Source organism: Oreochromis niloticus, linkage group LG17 (assembly GCF_001858045.2).
Source record: "Oreochromis niloticus isolate F11D_XX linkage group LG17, O_niloticus_UMD_NMBU, whole genome shotgun sequence".
Classification (NCBI taxonomy): domain Eukaryota; kingdom Metazoa; phylum Chordata; class Actinopteri; order Cichliformes; family Cichlidae; genus Oreochromis; species Oreochromis niloticus.
In genome coordinates this window covers 36,820,933-36,841,077 of record NC_031981.2, presented here as the reverse complement: position 1 = coordinate 36,841,077, position 20,145 = coordinate 36,820,933, and the positions used below count along the sequence as shown (strand labels likewise).

At 39.9% G+C, this 20,145-nt stretch overlaps 1 protein-coding gene across 4 annotated transcripts in view; it reads left to right on the top strand.

Moving 5' to 3' along the window:
- dennd5b (DENN/MADD domain containing 5B) overlaps nucleotides 1-20,145 on the top strand; it is an 81,777-nt gene that overhangs the window by 23,563 nt on the left and 38,069 nt on the right. For 2 of the 4 annotated variants that reach the window (XM_005475571.4, XM_025899753.1), the window contains exons 3-4: nucleotides 6,547-6,606; nucleotides 15,880-15,989. In XM_005475571.4, the coding sequence (XP_005475628.1) occupies nucleotides 6,547-6,606; nucleotides 15,880-15,989 (170 nt within the window). The remainder of the gene's footprint in view (nucleotides 1-6,546; nucleotides 6,607-15,879; nucleotides 15,990-20,145) is intronic. The other 2 variants (XM_025899754.1, XM_025899755.1) reach the window with 1 other exon arrangement.

The following is a 20,145-nucleotide window of genomic DNA, read 5'->3' as shown; positions in this document are numbered from 1 at the left end:
TGGGGAGAACATGATTATGCTGTTTTTCTTGTATATATATATATATGTGTGTGTGTGTGTGTGTGTGTGTTTAGGAACATGTTTTATCTCACTTGTCTATATGTATTCCAGCGGTATCTTCCTGGGACCGATTTCATGTAATTAGAGGCATTTTAAATAATTTGTGGGTCTAATGATGCTTTGTGTGTCACATAGTATCCTAGCTCTTACACTCTGGGAATCCTTGTGGAAGAGTGAATTGGCTGTTTGTTTGTCGATTAATGGAAATTATGGGATACTTGTCAGGAGAAGATAAGATAAAGAAGCATTTAATTGTCCCACAGGGGAATATTCACATTATTCCAGCAGCGAGGTGGACAGAGCAGGAATAAACAGATGCAGCATAACCTAACATCAATACTACTAAGAAACAGACAAAAAATGTAAACTATACAAGGTAGAAGTAATGTATTTTAAATATAAATACATTTAAATGTATATAGTGTTCAGGAACAAGGAACATAAAGTACCAAGTTGATTAAACTTGATTTTACTTTTTCTAATAATATTCATAACATTATCTTAGTTATCAGTTTTGAAATGCAGGCAGGGATTAGTTTGGTCTTTCACAGTCTTTAGTCTTTATGTTTTTTTAAATTTTAGAATAACTTATACCACACTTTACTCAAAGTTCATTTTTCCATGATGCCTTTCTTCTGCAGTGATTAGATTATTTAGATGTTTTAGGCGATGTGCTGTTGTACCCCTTTTTTATTAGCATGTTCTAAGATATATTTTATATTCATGATCTGCACGTTACTGCTGTATGTTTGGGTGCGCCAGGTCCGTCCAGCATCCTCCAACTTACCACAAGGTAGTGATCGGCTGACAGCTCAGCCCCTCTCTTCACTCACGTATCCAGAACATGCAGCCATGTGATAACCTCAAAAACTGCTGGGTTTTATTTGTTTCGTTTTACAATTTAGTTTAGTTTTTTAAATGTTAGGTTTTATGCATGAAGAGTCTAGCCGATGTACTGTGTTTGAGTTCCTATGCAACTCTCATCGATATCATTAATAAATAACCGAGACAATAAAGGTCCAACAACTGATGCTTGTAAAATATGCTTGTAATATCAAAGATATTTTAAAATATCTTTTATTTTTCACAAAGTGAAAAAAACAAAAAAGATTGACTAATCATAAGTTGCTGACTCCTATTTGACCAAACAAACAATTAAACAAAATGAAATTTAGCTAGTTTGGACAGTAGGATGCCCCAATTGAAAGCATCATATCTTTTTTTAACATCTACAAAAATCTGCATTGAGCCACTCCTTCTGCCTAAAAATGTCAATCAGATAAAAAGTATTATAATGATAATAATAATAATAATAATAATAATAATAATAATAATACATTTTATTTATAGGTGCCTTTAAGACCCTCAAGGTCACCTCACAATAGCACAAGAACAATAGCAACAATACAATATAATAAAACATGGCAAAATAAAATTAAGACATAAGGTAAATAAGAAAAACAAAAGCAAGGTAAAAATGGACTAAGACAGAATCAGGTGAATGCAATGCTGAATAGATGGGTTTTGAGATGTGATTTAAAAGTGGTGAGAGAGTTTGTGGTCTGGAGATCTGGTGGAAGTGGAGTCCCAGGGTAGTCAGGCGAGCAGGTGGAACTGACAGAAGGGAAGCTGAAGAAGAGTGAAGTGTACGATGGGGTGAGTATGTATGGAGAAGATCGGATAGATATGGAGGAGCGAGGTTATTAATTGTTAACTGCAATTTATGGAGAGATTAATGAGGTAGACCATAGAGAAGAAAATTACAGTAATCTAAACACGATGTGACAAGAGCGGTGTGACAACAGAGTTATCAATGGATAATGAAAGACTTCTGGTTGGGACTTTGGTCAAAAGTAACTGAGTAAATGAGCGAGTATAATAACTTGTTAGCTATTGATCATCCATCCATCCATCCATCTTCATCCGCTTTATCCGAGGCCGGGTCACGGGGGCAGCAGCCTAAGCAGAGAAGCCCAGACCTCCCTCTCCCCAGCCACCTCCTCCAGCTTATCCGGGGGAACACCAAGGCGTTCCCAGGCCAGCCGAGAGATATAATCTCTCCAGCGTGTCCTGGGTCTGCCCTGGGGCCTCCTGCCGGTGGGACATGCCCGGAACACCTCACCCAGGAGGCGCCCAGGAGGCATCCTTGTCAGATGCCCGAACCACCTCAACTGGCTCCTTTCGATGTGGAGGAGCAGCGGCTCTACTCTGAGCCCCTCCCGGATGGCCGAACTTCTCACCCTATCTCTAAGGGAGAGGCCAGCCACCCTTCGGAGGAAGCTCATTTCTGCCACTTGTATCCGCGATCTCGTTCTTTCGGTCACTACCCACAGCTCGTGGCCATAGGTGAGGGTAGGGACGTAGATCGACCGGTAAATTGAGAGCTTCGCTTTTACACTCAGCTCCCTCTTCACCACGACGGACCGGTGCAGCGTCCGCATCACTGCAGCCGCAGCACCAATCCGTCTGTCGATCTCCGGCTCCCTTCTCCCATCACTCGCGAACAAGACCCCGAGATACTTGAACTCCTCCACTTGGGGCAGGAACTCATCCCCGACCCGGAGTGGGCATTCCACCCTTTTCCGGCTGAGAACCATGGCCTCAGATTTGGAGGTGCTGATCCTCATTCCCGCTGCTTCACACTCGGCTGCGAACCGTTCCAGTGCGAGCTGGAGGCCCTCACCCGATGAAGCCATCAGAACCACATCATCCGCAAAAAGCAGAGATGAGATTCTGAGGCCACCGAAGTGAAAGCCCTCCCCCACTTGGCTGCGCCTAGAAATCCTGTCCATAAAAATTATGAACAGAACCGGTGACAAAGGGCAGCCCTGGCAGCTATTGATCATACTCGCACTTAGAATGACCAAAGTTTACGAAATGGACTTGATGAAGCGCCTTGAGGCGACTTTTGTTGTGATTTGGCGCTATATAAATAAAACTGAATTGAATTGAATTGGATGTTTTATTTAGCACGGCCTATAATGACTGACTGAGCAAATCAAGTCATCAAGTGTTTGGTTTGGGCTGAGGACTGTTTCCCAGACTGCTTTTAGGGCAGGGGAATATGGCCAAAAATATTTATCACGATATACATTTGAAAATTTGCGATAACGATATAACTGATGATATAATTTTTTTTTTTTTTTTTTTTCTTTTTTAATAAACAATGAGTTCTGCAGCTTTCAGTACCACACTACATATTATCAATAAATGCAGTCTGCTAAATAAATTGAACCCTTTCATTTATATTTATATCATCCAGTGTCTAGAATTTCTGTTCAGACTGCAAAATTCACCAAGAGTTGTGTTCAACTCTTCAATCAGCCATTGCTTCTTTGCTTTGTGACATAGCATAAAGGTTTAGAACATTTTATAATTCTTCTCTTTTTGTTTTGTTTATTTGTTGCTGTTTTTGAAATGGTTGATACATTTTGTTAAACAGCAGAATGAACTCATCCTAACCAATGGTAGGGACTGATGATATAATTGACGCGAGACAAAATACTTTACAACTCCACAACTTTATTAGTGCAAAACAAACCCCATCAATGTATTTCCACTTAAACAAGCAGCTGTTTTTTATGTGCATTAAAGCTACATAAAAATTTAACAGTGCAAATGCTTGCCTCTGTTCACTATGTCAATGTAATCCACATAGGCACAACCCACTATATATTACCTTAGCTCCCCAGTTTTCGTATTTTTTAAATGTTGCTGTGTTTACTCTGTGTGTCTCTGAACGTTTCTATATGAAGGAAGCCTGGGAAATGATCATGGGCTGATAGGAGTGAACAGAGACAAACAGAAAGAGGCACCATGATGTAATAAAGAGATAATGCCAGCAAGCACTGTGTATGTGGTTTTCCTGTCACACGGCAGAAGAAGAACAGTTCACTCCACTTCTTACTTACCCAACAATTGAACCAAGTGACGCCTGATTTTTTTACAGAATGACTGGAGAGACTTTCGGTTCAGGCCTTGTGATCTCAGTGTGCAAAGGGGAAAAGAAAAATGCTTCTCCAGTGCAAAATGACGACATGGCTTTTTGTGGACATTGACATGTCCACTATTTGACTGTAAAATTACACTTAATCAGTTATAGTACAGCTTCAATCTGCAATGCAGACATGTCCAGGGCCAGTTTGTCAACCTATAGTTTGCTTGCTTCGCAACATTTTCTACTAAAAATAATCAAACACTGACAAAAACAAGTAGTCTATGAGCTCCACACATTATTTACGTGTAGCAGTGTTGTTCCGTTACAATTCTACAAAGAGATAACATCCTACAGTTGTCATAAAATCCAAAGAGTTCATGCTTTGTTTTAAAGATATGATTGATGAAAAGCACATTACTCTGACTCTATAATCAAAGTTGATCATTAAGGCAACAGTACAGCACTACTGCTGCAACTTCAGGAAGAAACACAGTAGTAGGACTTGCACATGTGTTGTATCAGTAAAAGCAGACATGTATCAGAAGAGACAGGACAGTGACAGAGAAGGAAGCTGCAGCGGTGCACACTAATGCATGTTCTAGAGTTACATAATACTGATGGGGACATGTAACTGTGCATCTGTGTCACTGATTGGCTGATGCACAGTTACAGATCATGCTCCCAGCAGTAAAGGAAAAAGGTCAGATAAGAGTATAGTGTTGTAGAGAGAACAGCAAATGCACATAGTGTGAACTTCAGTCTATTGTAGCAAGTAAGCAGCTAAAGGTCATGGAAAAGCTTTTAAAATTTTGAATTTAAAACAAAGAAAAGGAACAAAAATGTGAGTTGCACATAGTATGTCAAAAAACGCCAAAAAAAGTAAGATGCAGTAAGTTGCATTTAATCACATCAATCTAACACGCTACGGGGCACTAACCAAACAGCCTAGTTGTCATTTTTAACCTGTTGTTTTGTGTTAACTTTGTAGATCGGCTAATTCATAATAACTTTGCTAATTCACAAAAGTGCCTCCTCTAATCTTTGATCCAATTCAGTTTCCAACCTAAGTAGATTTGCTAGCATGTTGCGTCAGTGCAAATTCTTTTTTGGGGAAAAAAGTGCTGCTGGTATTTACAAAGTGAGCGCAGTGACAAGTTTGCAGATGTGGGGACTCCTGTAGCACTGAAGTGAGCAAACTGATTTATTAATGTTGTGTTGATATTTAAAAATATCTTTAAAAAAGCAGCAGAGATTTAAGAAGGCATGCTGGAAGACAGCAAACTTTGATTTAATTTTAGTCATAGTCTTTTGACTAAAATGTCATTTAGTTTTAGTAATAATTAAGGCATCTACATTCTTTTAGCTTTAGTCTAGTTTCAGGTGAACAAATATCGTAAGATTACTGTAAACTAAATCTGATTTCATTAAAATATAAAATGTAAAAGTTTGTCGTATTTTTACACATTTTTATAAACAACCCGTGGCTTCTGTGGCAGGAACTTCATCCCCTGCACAGTCGGACTCAAAGCAAAAATTCTGAAGAATCAAACAGAAGGATGACGATGATGACCTCATCCTGAAAATATTAATACATGTTTTTTTAATACCAAAAATTTAAGTAAAAAAGAAATTAAAGTAAAAAAATAATTGTGATTAAAATTAAAAATGTTTGAATTTGTTTTAATGTAGGACACAATGTCAAAATTGACAATTTTCCATTATAATGACTCCACCGTACTTCTGCTGCCACTGCCACATTTAACATACACGTTACATACACATGATATATATATATATATATATATATATATACATATATATATATATATATATATATATATGTATATATATATATATATATGTTGTCCTCTTAGATTAATATAAATAAAACCCTTCAGCTGAATATCATCTCTGCCATCAGCCACAGTTCTTGGCAGGTTGGGCATGTCACACTGAAATAAATTACTGCAACACTTTTTGTAAGTCAACAACAGCTAACCACGTCTATCAGCGCTACTTCACTCTGTAGAATTCTTGGGATTGCCACTTAAACCGACAGTCACTTTTATACACTGTCAAATTTACATTACAGATATGAACTGTCATCTCTGTGGTCTCTTCTATGTGAAACTGGTAAAGTTATTTGACTGCAATATAAATATGGTATTACAGTTGCTGCTTCTGTAGATGGATTTTGGATATGCTGCTTGGTTTGACTCCCAAGAATGTGTTACTAAACCTCGAGTTTCACCCACAGCTTCAAAAAAGAGGTCACTAACATGAATCTAAGCATTTTAGTTTAATCTCTTGTTTCTGTTTTGTCATGTTCGAGTCCTTATTAGGCAAAAAGTGTCGTTTTACAATGTTACCGCTTCCATTTGAAGCATGTGTGCTGCATCCTTAATGGCATGCTATCATCTATTGTGTCATGTTCATGCTTACCTCATTTTCATGCATTTAATTTGCTTTTCTGTGTCCATTTATTATGACATTGCGCTGTTTTTCTGTGTTTTTTGCTCCATGTCTTGCTGCATGTGGTTCGCCTCTAGCTTTGCACCGGTGGCTAGAAGCAGACCGCCAAGGCAGGGATCCAGATACTGCACCTGCAGGTAAAACACATTGCCTGTACTCCTCGATTCTGAGCTTACACTTCACATTATTTTCCTGCAGCCAGCTTTGTTCTCACTCAACTGCTCTCTAAGTGTGTGTAATGTCAACCATTTCATATAGTATTGATTTTTAGCAACTTCCTTATGAGGAAAATAAACTGGACTGTTGTATATTAAAATAAATATTTTATATAAATATATTTAGATAAGCTAGGTGTGGGTGATATAACCTCAAAATTATATCGCTATATTTTTTAAAAAATTGTTAATTTCAGTGATTGCATTTTGTAGGCAGCAGTATTTATTGATGTCACCAATCAGTTATTTTCCAATGAGCTCACTGATGACAGACTATCTAATTTGAAGTATGAATCTATTACCAAACAGTGCCAGCGGCAGAGTATACGCCGTGACATGGGATAAGTCAAAGTAGCCTAGGTTCTGTTTTCCATGGAAATTTTAAATAAAACTATGACATGACTGCTTAACACTTTAGTTTAACAATAACAAGAACTAAAGTAACCTTACCGTGTGACTCTTTGGGAGCCTGCATAATATTGTCACATAATAAATTAGAGATTGGGTTAAGTTTTTAACCACTTGTTTAAAGACCTGCTTTTTCATGCAGTTGCATCAGTAATTTCCATCCAAGCATCTTGTTTCTACCTTTAGTTCAAACAGATTTCCAGCATATTTTGCAAAGTAATGTTCTTTGTTTGCAGTCTGATCTTTTGCAGCTCCCAAAAAATAATGTGTCTCATGTGAGATGAGATGACACGTGTTTTGTATTATTGTATATGTTCTTCATATAATTCTCTAATCCAAACAGTCTCTTTCACTAGTGTACTAATGTACTCATGGAATGAAAACTCAGTATAGCAAGTTCCACTTATAATACCAGTTGTTACTTATCAGCAATATTATGCTAACAGCGTTAGCTATAAAACCTGTTACCTGTATTTGCATGTTTGAATTGGTCTTTCTGCACATCAGCAACTTGTGACCTATCTGGTCATACTTTACTGTGTTTCCTGAATTATGATGAATTAAACACATTTGAATAGAACTAAGAAAATGTGTTCATTATATAAAATATAGTCATGATTATGTCCATTAAAATCTTTTCACAGTTTTAGTTTTAGGTTAATATTATTTACCAGCTTTAGGGAGTTTAAAGGCCTGCATGAAATTGTCCAGATAGCACAGGGCACATAGTACCACATATTTAGTTTCAAATTAAACTTTTGGCCCTTTTGGTGATCGAGAAATCATGTCAGGCCCTATCTGTTTGTATTAGGCCAACATTCCTGTGCTTTGTAGATCCCTGTGGATCACCTCATCACCTCCATGTGGATTACAGTCTTCAATCCATTTCATCCTCTTAGCTAGTCTCTCTCTCTCTCATTTCCAGTGTGCATTCTACAACTGACAATGCTGAATGTAGGTCAGCTTATTTGAACTTGTTATCCAAATCAGTCCCTCTTGTCTTCATGGCTAAAATGGGTTATTGTTTTTTTTTTTGAGTTATTGTGCTCATGCCTCTACCTACCTATTGTGCATATGCCTGACTTCTCTTCTCTTCTCTTCTCTTCTCTTCTGCCTTAGAGTTAACAGGCTTATAGTAAAGCAGTTGGGGTACACAGTCAAATGTACTGGTTTGGAAATGTCTATAGGTATGAGAGAGCAGAATGGACCAGGTTTTTCCAAGTTTCTCTCCTTTGTATATTAGATGTTGCTTTAGTGATTGTTGTAAATGTTATCCTTGATGCACAATGCAGTACCACTGGGAGCACTCCTATCGGGCTTGGTTAGCTTGCAAGATTTTGGAGGCAGCTGGCAGGCTCCTGCAGGCCAAGTGGAACACAGCTCAGGCAGTCACTGAAAAAAACTTAGGTGTAGGAAGACTTTGTTATGGGAAAAGAAAAATACTTTGATCTGTCTCAAAGCAATTCTGGCAAACAGTCAGGTGACTTGGGAGAGGAAAACGGTGCTTTATTTACATGGTATGGTGAGCGTGAGGTGCTACTGACCTCAAATGAGGATATAGTCGAGCCTCCTTAATCCAACTGAAATGTTTTCTGTAGAAAAAGCCGAGCCTGGGGAGTCACTAGACAACTTGTTGGTGGTAGGGTTCCTGGGGCGAGGTGGCCCTGGATGTTGTAGGGCTGTTTTGGTTGACACACCTCTGCAGTGTCACCTGGACTGACAGACTGGGGTGTTGGCTCCTGTCTTTAAGCAGTGAGACTGGAGACAGTGCTCTGAGGTGCAGCCTCCCTGGGATGGTCTACATCAGGTCAATGGAAATAAAAGTCTGTCTGTTACTCGAATTTGGATTCAGGCAGAAAAACTTAGTTTTCGTCCTGGTCACAGAATGCTGGACCAACTCTTTATCCTCTTGAGGATATTGAAATGTGTGTGGGAACAAGGTGACCATGTATTTTATGGACTTGGAGTGTCTGTCCCGTTGCTACGAACCTTTCACTCTTTGCACAACTGTTGACCTTGGTTCACATTGAGAGTCGGACTCATTCCTGGTGGGTAGTAGACTCCACTGGGCTGCCCTTTTCTCACGATTCTTTTCAAAATCTTTATGGACAGAATTCCTAGATAAAGCCAAGTAGGGCTGCTCAATTAATCGAATTTTAATCTCGATTACGATCTGGGTTTTCAACGATCATTAAAAATGACTGAGCCGATTATTAGCACCTCCCTCGTGCTTTACTCTCGCGCTGCTCCGTGTGGCAAATCGAGCGCACCTCTCTGCGTTTCGAACACGCGTCACAACAATTAAGAGGACCCGAGGGAAGCTCGGAAAGCTAAGCAGAAGTTATTTGGAGAGGAGAGGATAATGGCTGCTGAAGAAAGAATGCCGTTGGTTGAAAAGAGGTAAAACGACTTCCGTGGTGTGGAAACCAATGTTCCCTCTAAGCTGCGCACGTGCGCAATTGCGCACTGCTGGCACGGTCTCTGCGCACAGAAAATCTGCGTTGCGCACAAAACAAATCTAACCTGAATTGAAATTAAAATTAAAACTTTAACAATTCTGTTTTGCAGTGTTAGTCAGTGAGTGACTGGCTGCTCCTGTATGAGATTAGAACGATGCCACCTTATCCCATAGTCCAGCCAATAATGCGATTCACATTCGTATATACGCAGCCAATCAACGTCGTTGACAGGCTATGACAGCGTCCTTATGTGCCGATACCGGTGTTTTAGCTGGCAAAGCGGCGTGGCTGATGTGCAGTGAAGCCACGTTAATGACAACGTGTACAACCATTGGAGATGTGAGCAGGACAGACGGAACAATTGACGGGAAAAGTGTGGACTTTATACCAGTTTTTAAATTGTGTTGATAGGCCGTAAAACCAGAGTTATGATAAAAATATCTGCAATGTTTGGTTTTCTTCCTGAATACTGTCGTTGTTTATATTTACTGCGGGAAGAAACGGTAAAAACGAAAACGCTCGAAAGCGCTCTCCGCCTGTGAGCAAAAACAAAACCAAAAACCCCCCACCCTTTCCTATTGGTCGAAAAAAGTACCGTGTCGACCAATCAAAAAATGATATGGCAACGTGGCATCTAGTTGTTAAGAAACGGGGGGAAGTTTTAGGAGTGACGGCGGTGTTCTGAGATGTGAGAGATTTGAGACGTTTAGCGCAAATCTTGTGTAGTTAGTGTGTAGTTAGTGTGTAGTTAGTGTGTAGTTAGTGTGTAGTGTAGTCAATAGTTTTGTTGTGTGTGTCAGAACAATGAGGCGGCTGCTGAATGTTACAGGTGTTACAGCAGTGATACATCTCCTGCTGTCAGGCCTGCAGGTATCAGGCTGTTGTTCTCCTTTATCTCATAGTGGACAAATTATTTTTTGGAGTGGCACAAATAATTTGTGTGGCATCAGATTTGATGCAGAACAGCTGATTGTTCTGTAAATAGTTTGAAATGTTTATTTAAAAAACGCCTTGGCTGCATTAAAAAAAAAAAATAGCTGCAAAAAACTTTGTTGTTTGCCAAACTGAGTTACTTTTTGAAGAAGTAACCATATAATTAATTGCCCAACATTGGTCATTATATGCTGTATTTGGCAGACAGAGTTACAGACTCTCTCCCAGACCACAGACTCATAATACAAGTCAGAGCTTTTTTTAAAAAGAAAGAAAGTTGTGTTTTCAAAATTGGAGTTCAAGTTATTTTTACTTCCAATAGTGTTAACATGCTACACAGGTCATGAACAGGATTTTTTACATTTTCATTGTAAGTGGGCTAAAGCAGTTAATTAAAAGTAGTCTAACATAAATGTAAATGCTGTGATTTGATTATTTTAATAAACCATGTAACTTGGATGGATTCGATGCTGGCGTGACCACAGTGCACACGTCTGATGTCGCTCACAGTGGTCCAAGGGACGCTCAGGGAGTTTGTGTGTTCGCTCAGACACATGAAACATTTGAGGGAACATTGGAGGAAACATTATGGGTTCGCGGAGTCAGACGTGGATCAAATATTGTGCAGTATTTTGAAGTTCACTAAACATAGATGTTTACATTTTTCATTTATTTTTTATATTGCAAACAATTGCAATGTAATCAGTATTTGCACACTATTTTATATTATTTTTTGACAATCTTTAAAGCCATTATTCAATACATTGTTATTGTTAAATAAATATCGTCAAATAATCGAGATCTCAATTTCAGTGAAAATAATCGTGATTATCATTTTTGCCATAATCGAGCAGCCCTAAAGCCAAGTGAATATGAAGCAGCATCAATAAGAATTGGCACCTCCAAGTTTGAGGCTATGGTTCAACCAGAAAAGAGTTAGGTGCCCACTCTGGATAAAAGTTGCTGCCTCAACTGGTATCCTAGAGTCTTAGAGTCTTGTTGGGCATTTGTCAGTGATGACCCCTGGGCACCTCTGAGTGAGGTGTGCCAGGCATATCCTACTGGGATGAGTAAAAATCCCCAGTATTGAGTCAACTTAGAAGAAAGTTTGATTGGTTTGATTTTGGAGGAAGTGTGGACATACCTGGTGATTGGGGAGAGGGGGTGCAACTCTGTTTTTTCTTGGCCATGAGCCCTAAGGGCTTGCTTTTATTAGAGTAGAGTAACATTGATGCAGAGCTCCTGCGGAGAGCAGTTGAGGTCTCCCAGCTGTAAGCAGCAGTAAAAGAGACACTTCTTTTGTTAACTTGATAAAAACAGGGATGTATGCATGGGAAGACAGGATGCACAGAAGTGCTTACTCATAAAATCTTTGTCACCCAGGAGGTGCCCGTTAAACAGTCAGTGTCCAAGCATTGACAAAACAGTGTTCACCTGTCCCTTTAGCCTTTCAAAGTTCAAAGTTATGCCTTCAAAATGAGGAACGCACCAGCTAGTTTCCAGAGGCTGATGGAGATAACCTTGGGTGATCTCAGAGGTCGGACCTGCTTTTTGTACTTGGATAATTTTATGATCTATTCTCCAACCTGAGAAGAGCATTTTTTTGGATCTTTGGGCTGTGTTAGACAAATTAAGGCAGGGAAAACTCACTGTTAAGATGAAAAACGCCAGCTATTAGGAATGGCAGGCTGGTATCACAGGTTTGGTATCTCCCAGATTGCTGAGCCACTGAAGTGAAAAGGACCCAAAGTCAATTGGACTCCAGAATGTCAGCATTCCTTTGAGACCCTTAAACAATGTCTGATATCTCAGGCCATCCCAACCCTGACCTAACCTTTGTGGTGTATACAGATCCCAGTGATGATGGACTTGGAGTTGTGTTTGTGCAAACAAAGTAGATTATGCAGAGAAATTCTGGCCTATGGCCTGAAAAAAGCATTTATTCCACTACAGAAAATGAGAGCTAACTGTAGTGTGGGCATTCAAGAAATGGAGATACCTAGAGGGTAGACACATCACTATAGTTACTGATCACCTCTCTGTCTGATCTCATATTTCTGTCTCTCTTCCACAGCATGTCTTTATCCTGTCTTCCTTCTCTCACCCCAACCAATCACAGCAGATGGCCCCGCCCCTCCCTGAGCCTGGTTCTGCCGGAGGTTTCTTCCTGTTAAAAGGGAGTTTTTCCTTCCCACTGTCGCCAAAGTGCTTGCTCATAGGGGGTCATATGATTGTTGGGTTTTTCTCTGTATCTACTGCACATTATAAAGCGCCTTGAGGCGACTGCTGTTGTGATTTGGCGCTATATAAATAAAATTGAATTGAATTGAATCACTCCTCCTTGGTTTGGGTGTTCAAAACCCAAAAGCGATCTGCACAGTCACTTGCTGGATCCTGTATCTGCAGGAGTTCGCCTTTACAGGTGACTACAGGAAATTATAACACTGTGCTGAATGCTTTATCCAGAGCCCCTAGTGACCCTGCCAGCAATGGAACATCCCAGGTTGCCAGCATATTATCTGTTAAAGGGGAACCTTGCACGCATGTTTCATCATCAGATGAGGACAAATGGAGCTCCCACCAGAATGATGCAAAAATACAAAAAAATTACCGGGCTAAAATAGATGACGGGAATCTCACTGTGACTGAGGCTACCAAGTTCACCATCCTGGAAGACAAGGCCTGCAGAGTCTTACAGCTTCCACACAGAACCATGTATCAAGTTTGCATATCAGATTGTCTCCGGGAGACCCTTCTGCAGTCGTTCCTTGATGACGCTGCATCCGGCCGCTTTGGCAGATACAAAGCCGATTAAAGGATGCAAACATTGGTATACTGGTCAGGAATAGGTTTGGATTTGAAAAAGTATGTACAAAAGTCTCAGGTCAGCCAGAAATAGAAGCCAGAAAACCATAAGGTGGTGGGAAAACTGCTACAAAGGCTAGTGAAGAGGCCCTGGGAGATTTGAAGAATGAGTGACGAAACATTTCTCCCACTGAAAACGCTACATCCAGATAAACTGAGTCAACTTTTGGGGATTTTAATTTCCTTGTTTTGGGTTCCCTTTGTGGATTAAAAACCCAAAGTGGGGTATTTTACATTCTATGATGTAGACTTGAATTGACAGAGGATTACCAAAATATAGAGCAGATTTTTTTCTTTGTGAATGAACTGAGTTAACTGGAACTGGACTGAGCTAGCCAGAATTGAGAACATTTGTTTCTATTTGAGATTTTTCATATATTTATTTCCTTTATGAACCACTTGAGTGTTGAGTTGTTTTTTTCTGTTATGTAGTAGAGATGGCACGATACCACTTTTTTATGTCCGATACAGATATCATAAATTTGGATATCTGCCGATACCGATATGAATCCGATATAGTGTTTTGTTTTTTTTTTATCAATAAAACTGTTTTTTTAATATCTTGCTGCATTTTGTATAAGTTCATACTCCAGTTTAAATAAACAACAACACTAAAGCTATTCTGTTATACCTGTATGTAAAAAATACACTGCACCCAAAATATTTCATAGTTCAGCAACACTGATCAATCTAATAAACTTAAACCTGCTCCATCCTCCCTATTCTGGTATTTTAAAGAGTACTTAGCAGAAATATTAAGCAACCTAACTAATAGGGTTGCAAACTCCCAGCAAAAAAAACATAGGGAACCACCCCCCACCCTCCACCTCATGATGCTTAATTGACGTAATCAACTTTAATTTGATGCAGGGTGAAAAAAAATGCACAGAAATAAATTATTTTTCAAGAATAATTAAATAGATTCAACATCTTTCTTCAACAGAATTGCAGAGTGCACAGATGGTACCTTCCCAAAGGAAAAAGTACTATAGCTTACTAGGGTATATTAGACTTAACAGTTACTATATACAGTAATGGACTTCTATACATTTTACATCAGATTAAAACTTTGGGTGTAAGATTCGGATAATTATTTATTAAAAGCGAGACATTTTAAATGAGAATAAGAAAGAAAAGTATGTCTTTGTGCCCCCTTTTCCCTGTTCATGCCCTATCGGCCCCCCTGGCTAAACTTTGCTAGATCCGCCCCTGCACAGTTACCAGCCGTCAGCTACGTAGAAAAGGATCCTGGTCTAGAAAGTAATATTAAATACATTCTAACAACAGCTTATCAAGCTTAAACGTGCTGCTGTTGTTCAGCCGCTGGTTTCCTCTTTCTGGTGCAAAGTGGGCCAAAAACAAAGAAGAGAGACGGACTCACGACAGAAAAGCCGATCAGCTGATCATTGATCAGTTTCATGATTGAAGTAGCAGCAGGAGAGAGAGAGAGAGAGAGGCAGTTGCTCCATATATCGGTCGGTCGGGTATGCTTTACAAACATTCAGAGATGAACTTACACACTTGCTTTACTTCTCTCTGGGATAACTTCCTCGGAGATGAAATGCTGGTTTGGTAGCGAGGCTACAAATACACACAGCCACTCTATAACGTGAGCACACTGCTCCGACGTGCTACGGTTATGAGCCGAGTTACGCCGTGTCGCATGTTTTGTGAGGTGCTTTTTTGATATTTAATGGATCGGATTACATTTTTTATTTCTCTCCGATATCCGATCCAGTAATTTAGGTCAGTATCGGACCGATACATAATATCGGATCGGTCCATCTCTATTATGTAGTATTTAATAATCTCTTTGAAAACTCCTTTGATTGCATCTTCAGGAAAGCTCACTGCAGAGCTGAACTTGCCAGCTTCTAGTTGCACAAATGTGAACTTGGTGTTATCTGCGTTGCAGTTCAGTCGCTCACAGAGATATTCTGTCCATTTGGTTTACTGAGCCAGTGCTACTGATTCTGCTAAGCTTTATGTTCTACTTCTGTATCTCATGTCCAACATAATTGGAACTCTGCCAGGACCACTTTTCAAAATAGGATTGATATTTTATTTGGAGTAATCTGGAGTAATGTGTTTGTAAAATCATATGCCTATTTTCTGGAACCTCCCAAAACCTTCTTGCAAATTCTAAAGAGGGGAAAGAACACATCTCTGCCTTTTCACCTGCATACATGACAAGCATACCAGAAAAGCCTCGAGTTTAGCAGCAATAGCCCCTCACAGAACAAAGTAGGCATGAATTATAACAGATCTGGCATTCCTTAAGTCAGAAAAACCATTGGGGGAGCTGAGGTGAAAGTGTGTGGCCAAGCATCCTACAGAGTCACCAGCAAACATTATCCTGCTATTTGTGAACAGCATGCCAATTGGGTATCAGTTGAGCTAAAAATGAGGTGGGCTGGCATTGAGCTCAGCTGATCTGGAGCACGACTCTACAGCTTCAGGCCCAGGTTGTTTGATTTATTTTTTGTTGATGCATTATAACCTTTTTATTTTTCCTTTCTTATTTGTCCAGGTGAAAACTTTGAGCAGAGTCCCCTGAAGAGGACATTCAAGTCCAAAGTTCTGGCACGCTATCCAGAAAATGTGGAGTGGAACCCCTTCGACCAGGATGCTGTTAACATGGTATGGACTGTGATTTCTAGAGAAATGATAGGCAGAACTGAAGAAAAGCAGACTATGGATTCTATCAAAAATATGGCAGGAAGAGCCCAATAGGATCATTTCTAGAGGAAATGGGGCTTTGGCTAGTGGTTAGTGGTTTTGGCTAGAGACGGAGGGAGAAGGCTTTGAGGCTTTGATTTAAAACACAGTTGGGCCTCAAGGAATTGTGGGTAACAAAGCAATTAATACAAATCCCCTCCAAAATTTTGTAGAGTTTTACGTGTGAAGCTGTACTGACTGTGGCAGATTTATGGTTTTAATTTAGGTGTTTTTTAAAATCTTGTTAAGGAAAGAGTTCCACACTGCCAAACAGTATCTGGGATAGAGATACCAGACATCTATGAACAGATACGAATCACATGTAGATGAAGAAATATTAGATTTTTAAGTTTTAAGTCTTTAGACATCTAGGGAGATGAACACAACAGTTAAAAAGGGACAGGCTATGTACTGAATATACGGCTTTACATTCTACCGGTGGCAAAGGTGGGTATATATACACACACACACAAGTATGTGCCTTAAAGGGAGTTTCTACTCTGCAAATAAAATATTTTTAAAGTCCTTTTATATAAATAAATTTCTAAGTAGTGTAATCGCCTTTCAAGTGAATCTCTCATTTTGTATGCAAAAGTAAACTTGATGATGGCAGTCCCTGCTCTGCTCTGAAGCATAGGTGAGCCCAACGTACTGGGCTGTCAGCTAGTTCTCCACCTGCTGCAAGTTTAGAGCAGCCCTCCAGCTTCCAGCAACTCACAGCAGACCAGAAGAAATCCTACCATCACCAGCTGTAGTCCTAGACAGCGGAGATGGACCACATGTGACAGCAGGACAAGAATGAAGGAGGCATGACCAGCGCAGTGTTTGTGATGGAAACAAAGGTGTGTACTCTCCATGTGGATAGAGAGTACACACCTTTTTTTCCACCTCACCCACCATCACAACTTTTAAATAATTCAGCCATGCATCTCTCCTTACACTGACATGGAAACAGTCCATTCTGCAGCAGTGCAACAGCTGAAACCCGATGCCACGTCAAGGGCATTTAATGACAGAAATATCATCCTTTCTTTTTGCATGTTTTCTGATCATTATAGCTCCTTATTTAAATCTCCTCTTCTACCTACATACCTCCATCATCTCTTCATCCCAGTACCATCTCACCGTCTCTGGAATTGCCTGGATTCTCATCTCCTCCTCTTTAGCCTTCTGCTGGGAGGGGAGCAAAGGAAAATCATGTATTTATAGCAGGGAGGGAGGGAGATTTGCTCACTTCTTTTGGATATGGTCCTGTCAGTAAAGAGAATAAATACACCAAAATGAGTATTCACCCATGCTCTGCAGACACAGAAATCGCACACTCAAAAGCATGCACAAGATTTTCAAAACCTTTTCTATCATTTTATAATAATTACACTAATAGTATTCCCATTCTTGCACTTTAAGTACGTTTTACATAATCAGAACTGGATCTCTGAATAGTTGCAATCTGTGACCAACAACATAGAAAGTTAAGTAAGTACCAGAAAATATTTCTGTGCTTCTCTAGTTGTGACTTTGCTTGATCCAATATTTGGTTCAGATATTGGTCCAATATACCTAAAATCCTGAATAAACAGGTATTTGTAACTATGAGCCAATCAGTAGGGTTGATCTGTTCTGTTCAGTTCTGTCCTGCTCTATATTTACTATGACCTCTGTCAGCAGCAATGCTTTGGATGCTAAACCAGTATCACGGAGAACCTGCATAGCTTGAAGGAAGCTAACAGTAAAAGTCAACGAGCGGATGGAGCGGGTTTCCATGGCCATGCAGCTGACTGCAAGCCTTACATCAACAAGTGCAATGCAAATCATTGGTTGCAGTGGTGTAAAGAATGCCCCCACTGGACTCTAGAGCAGTGGAGTCATGTACGCTGGAGTGATGAATCACACTTCTCCATCTGTCAATCTGATGGACGAGTCTGGGTTTGGTTGTTGTCGGGAAAACTGTGATTGTCCGACTGCACTGTGTAAAGTTTGGTGGAGGGGGGATTATGGTGTGGGATTATTTTTTAGGAGTTGGGCTCGGCATCTTAGTTCCAGTGAAGGGAACTTTTAATGCTTCAGCATTACAAGACATTTTGGACAATTTCATGTTCTCAACTTTGTGGGAACAGTTTGGGAATGGCTCCTTCCTGTTCCAACATGACTGCGCACTAGTCCATAGAGACTTGGATGAGTGAGTTTGGTTTGGAAGGACTTGATTGGCCTGCACAGAGTCCTGACCTCAGGCTTCCATAACATGAATTAGAGTGGAGACTGTAAGCCAGGCCTCATTCAAGATCAGTGTCTAACCTCACGAATCTGCTCTTGGAAAATTGGTCCAAAATTTCCATAAACACACTTCTAAACCTTTTGGAAAGCCTTCCCAGAAGAGCTGTTATAGCTGCTAAGAGTGAGCAACTTCATATTACACCCTATGGACTAAGAATGGGATTTCACTCAAGTTTATATGCTTCTGAAGGCAATACAAGCAAATACTTGTGGCAATAGAGTATATCGTCATTTTACCTGTGGATTGGTGAAGGGTGGTGGAAGTATGACGTTTTGTTGTGAGCAGATAAAGTTCATTCAGTAGAACATCTTGTCAACTGGTTCAGTCCCCGGCGTCTTCAGTCTGCAGTGTTGAAGTGTCTCCATGCAAGATATTGGTTTGTATTGGTGATATTGGTATGTATATATGTGTACTAGATGGTACACTGGTACTATACACAGTTTCTACAGTATTTCTTTTCTCTAAGGTATTTCAGGTGTTTATTTTGCCACATTTCCACTCTTACAGCTCCATACAGCCTCTTCTTCTACAGTTTAGTAACCCTGTAAAGGTCTCAGCAGTTTTCCTGTGCCGTAAACATTAAACCATGTGCTTAGGTTGAACTGCTGTTGTCCTCATTTCTTTTTCACATCAGTATTGTAAACAGGAAGACATTTAAATTAGGTTGTTTTGTCCTTTAACTGCTACATCGTGGAGCTCATAAGTATATTGGCTCCTACATGAACACCCAGCCGGTATATCCTGTGTTGCTCCTCACTCGCGTAGTTAAATGATTGTTACTGCTTCCTGGTTCATTCTGCAGGCTTGTACTGCAGCCTGGTTAATGCTTATTTGACAGACTTGCCAGATGTCATGAATTATATCATTATCTTTCATTACTGACTGAACTCAGAGGCAAAACGCTTGCAATTGTTCTGTAGAAAACAACAAAAGGGAATAAAAATGTTATGGACTATTGTCAGATGCAGGATGGGTGTGGAAAGGAAATGATCTACGAGTACTCATTAAGACCCATGGAGAATCCAATCAGGCCTAAATATTTGTTTAGATGCCTTTCAGAATGCACAATAAGGAAAAGAATTCAAAGTGTCAACAAATTGTGAAAACAGTTATTGTGGATAACAGTTTGTGTGCATGTACTCATGCATAGACATGGTGACTTGAGACTTGTCTCCACAGTGTGTCCCTCGTCTCAGCAGCCGAGTAAACCTGGTGATGACAATAACTGATAGAGTTTGGCTGTGAAAGCAACAAGTGTATAGTAATCATATGACATGTGATTGCTGTAGAGAGTTAGCAAATTCCAACAATTGTAATTTATTTAATGATTAATCTCCTCATTTCTTAAAAATAGTGGATATGTGGTATAAGACGCCATGAAAGACTTCCTCAGTAAACATATTCAGGTATTTTGTTTTGTCACAGCAACAAACAAATCAGTTCAATAAGGACAGACCATTAGAAAGAATGAACTGAATATAGATAGACGTTTGGTGGTTCCTGTCTCGGCAAAACTGAACCCCAGCTGTAAAAAGGATTAGGGGAGGACCCCCTGGAGCCTAGACGCTGTTGGTGGAGATGAAGGTGGCTTGAATGGAGCTTGAGTGATGAGAGGTGGAGATAGGGAGGACGTGGGTTGCACAAAGACACAGTGAGATTTAAAGTACGCGGCATGAATGGAAGTGATAAAGCTCAGATTTAGCTGGCAGGGCTGGAGTGGACAGATGTGAGGCCATAGATCTTCCTTATTGAACTCATTATAACAATAAAATGGAAAACAAAAACATAAAATGGCAGAAATTC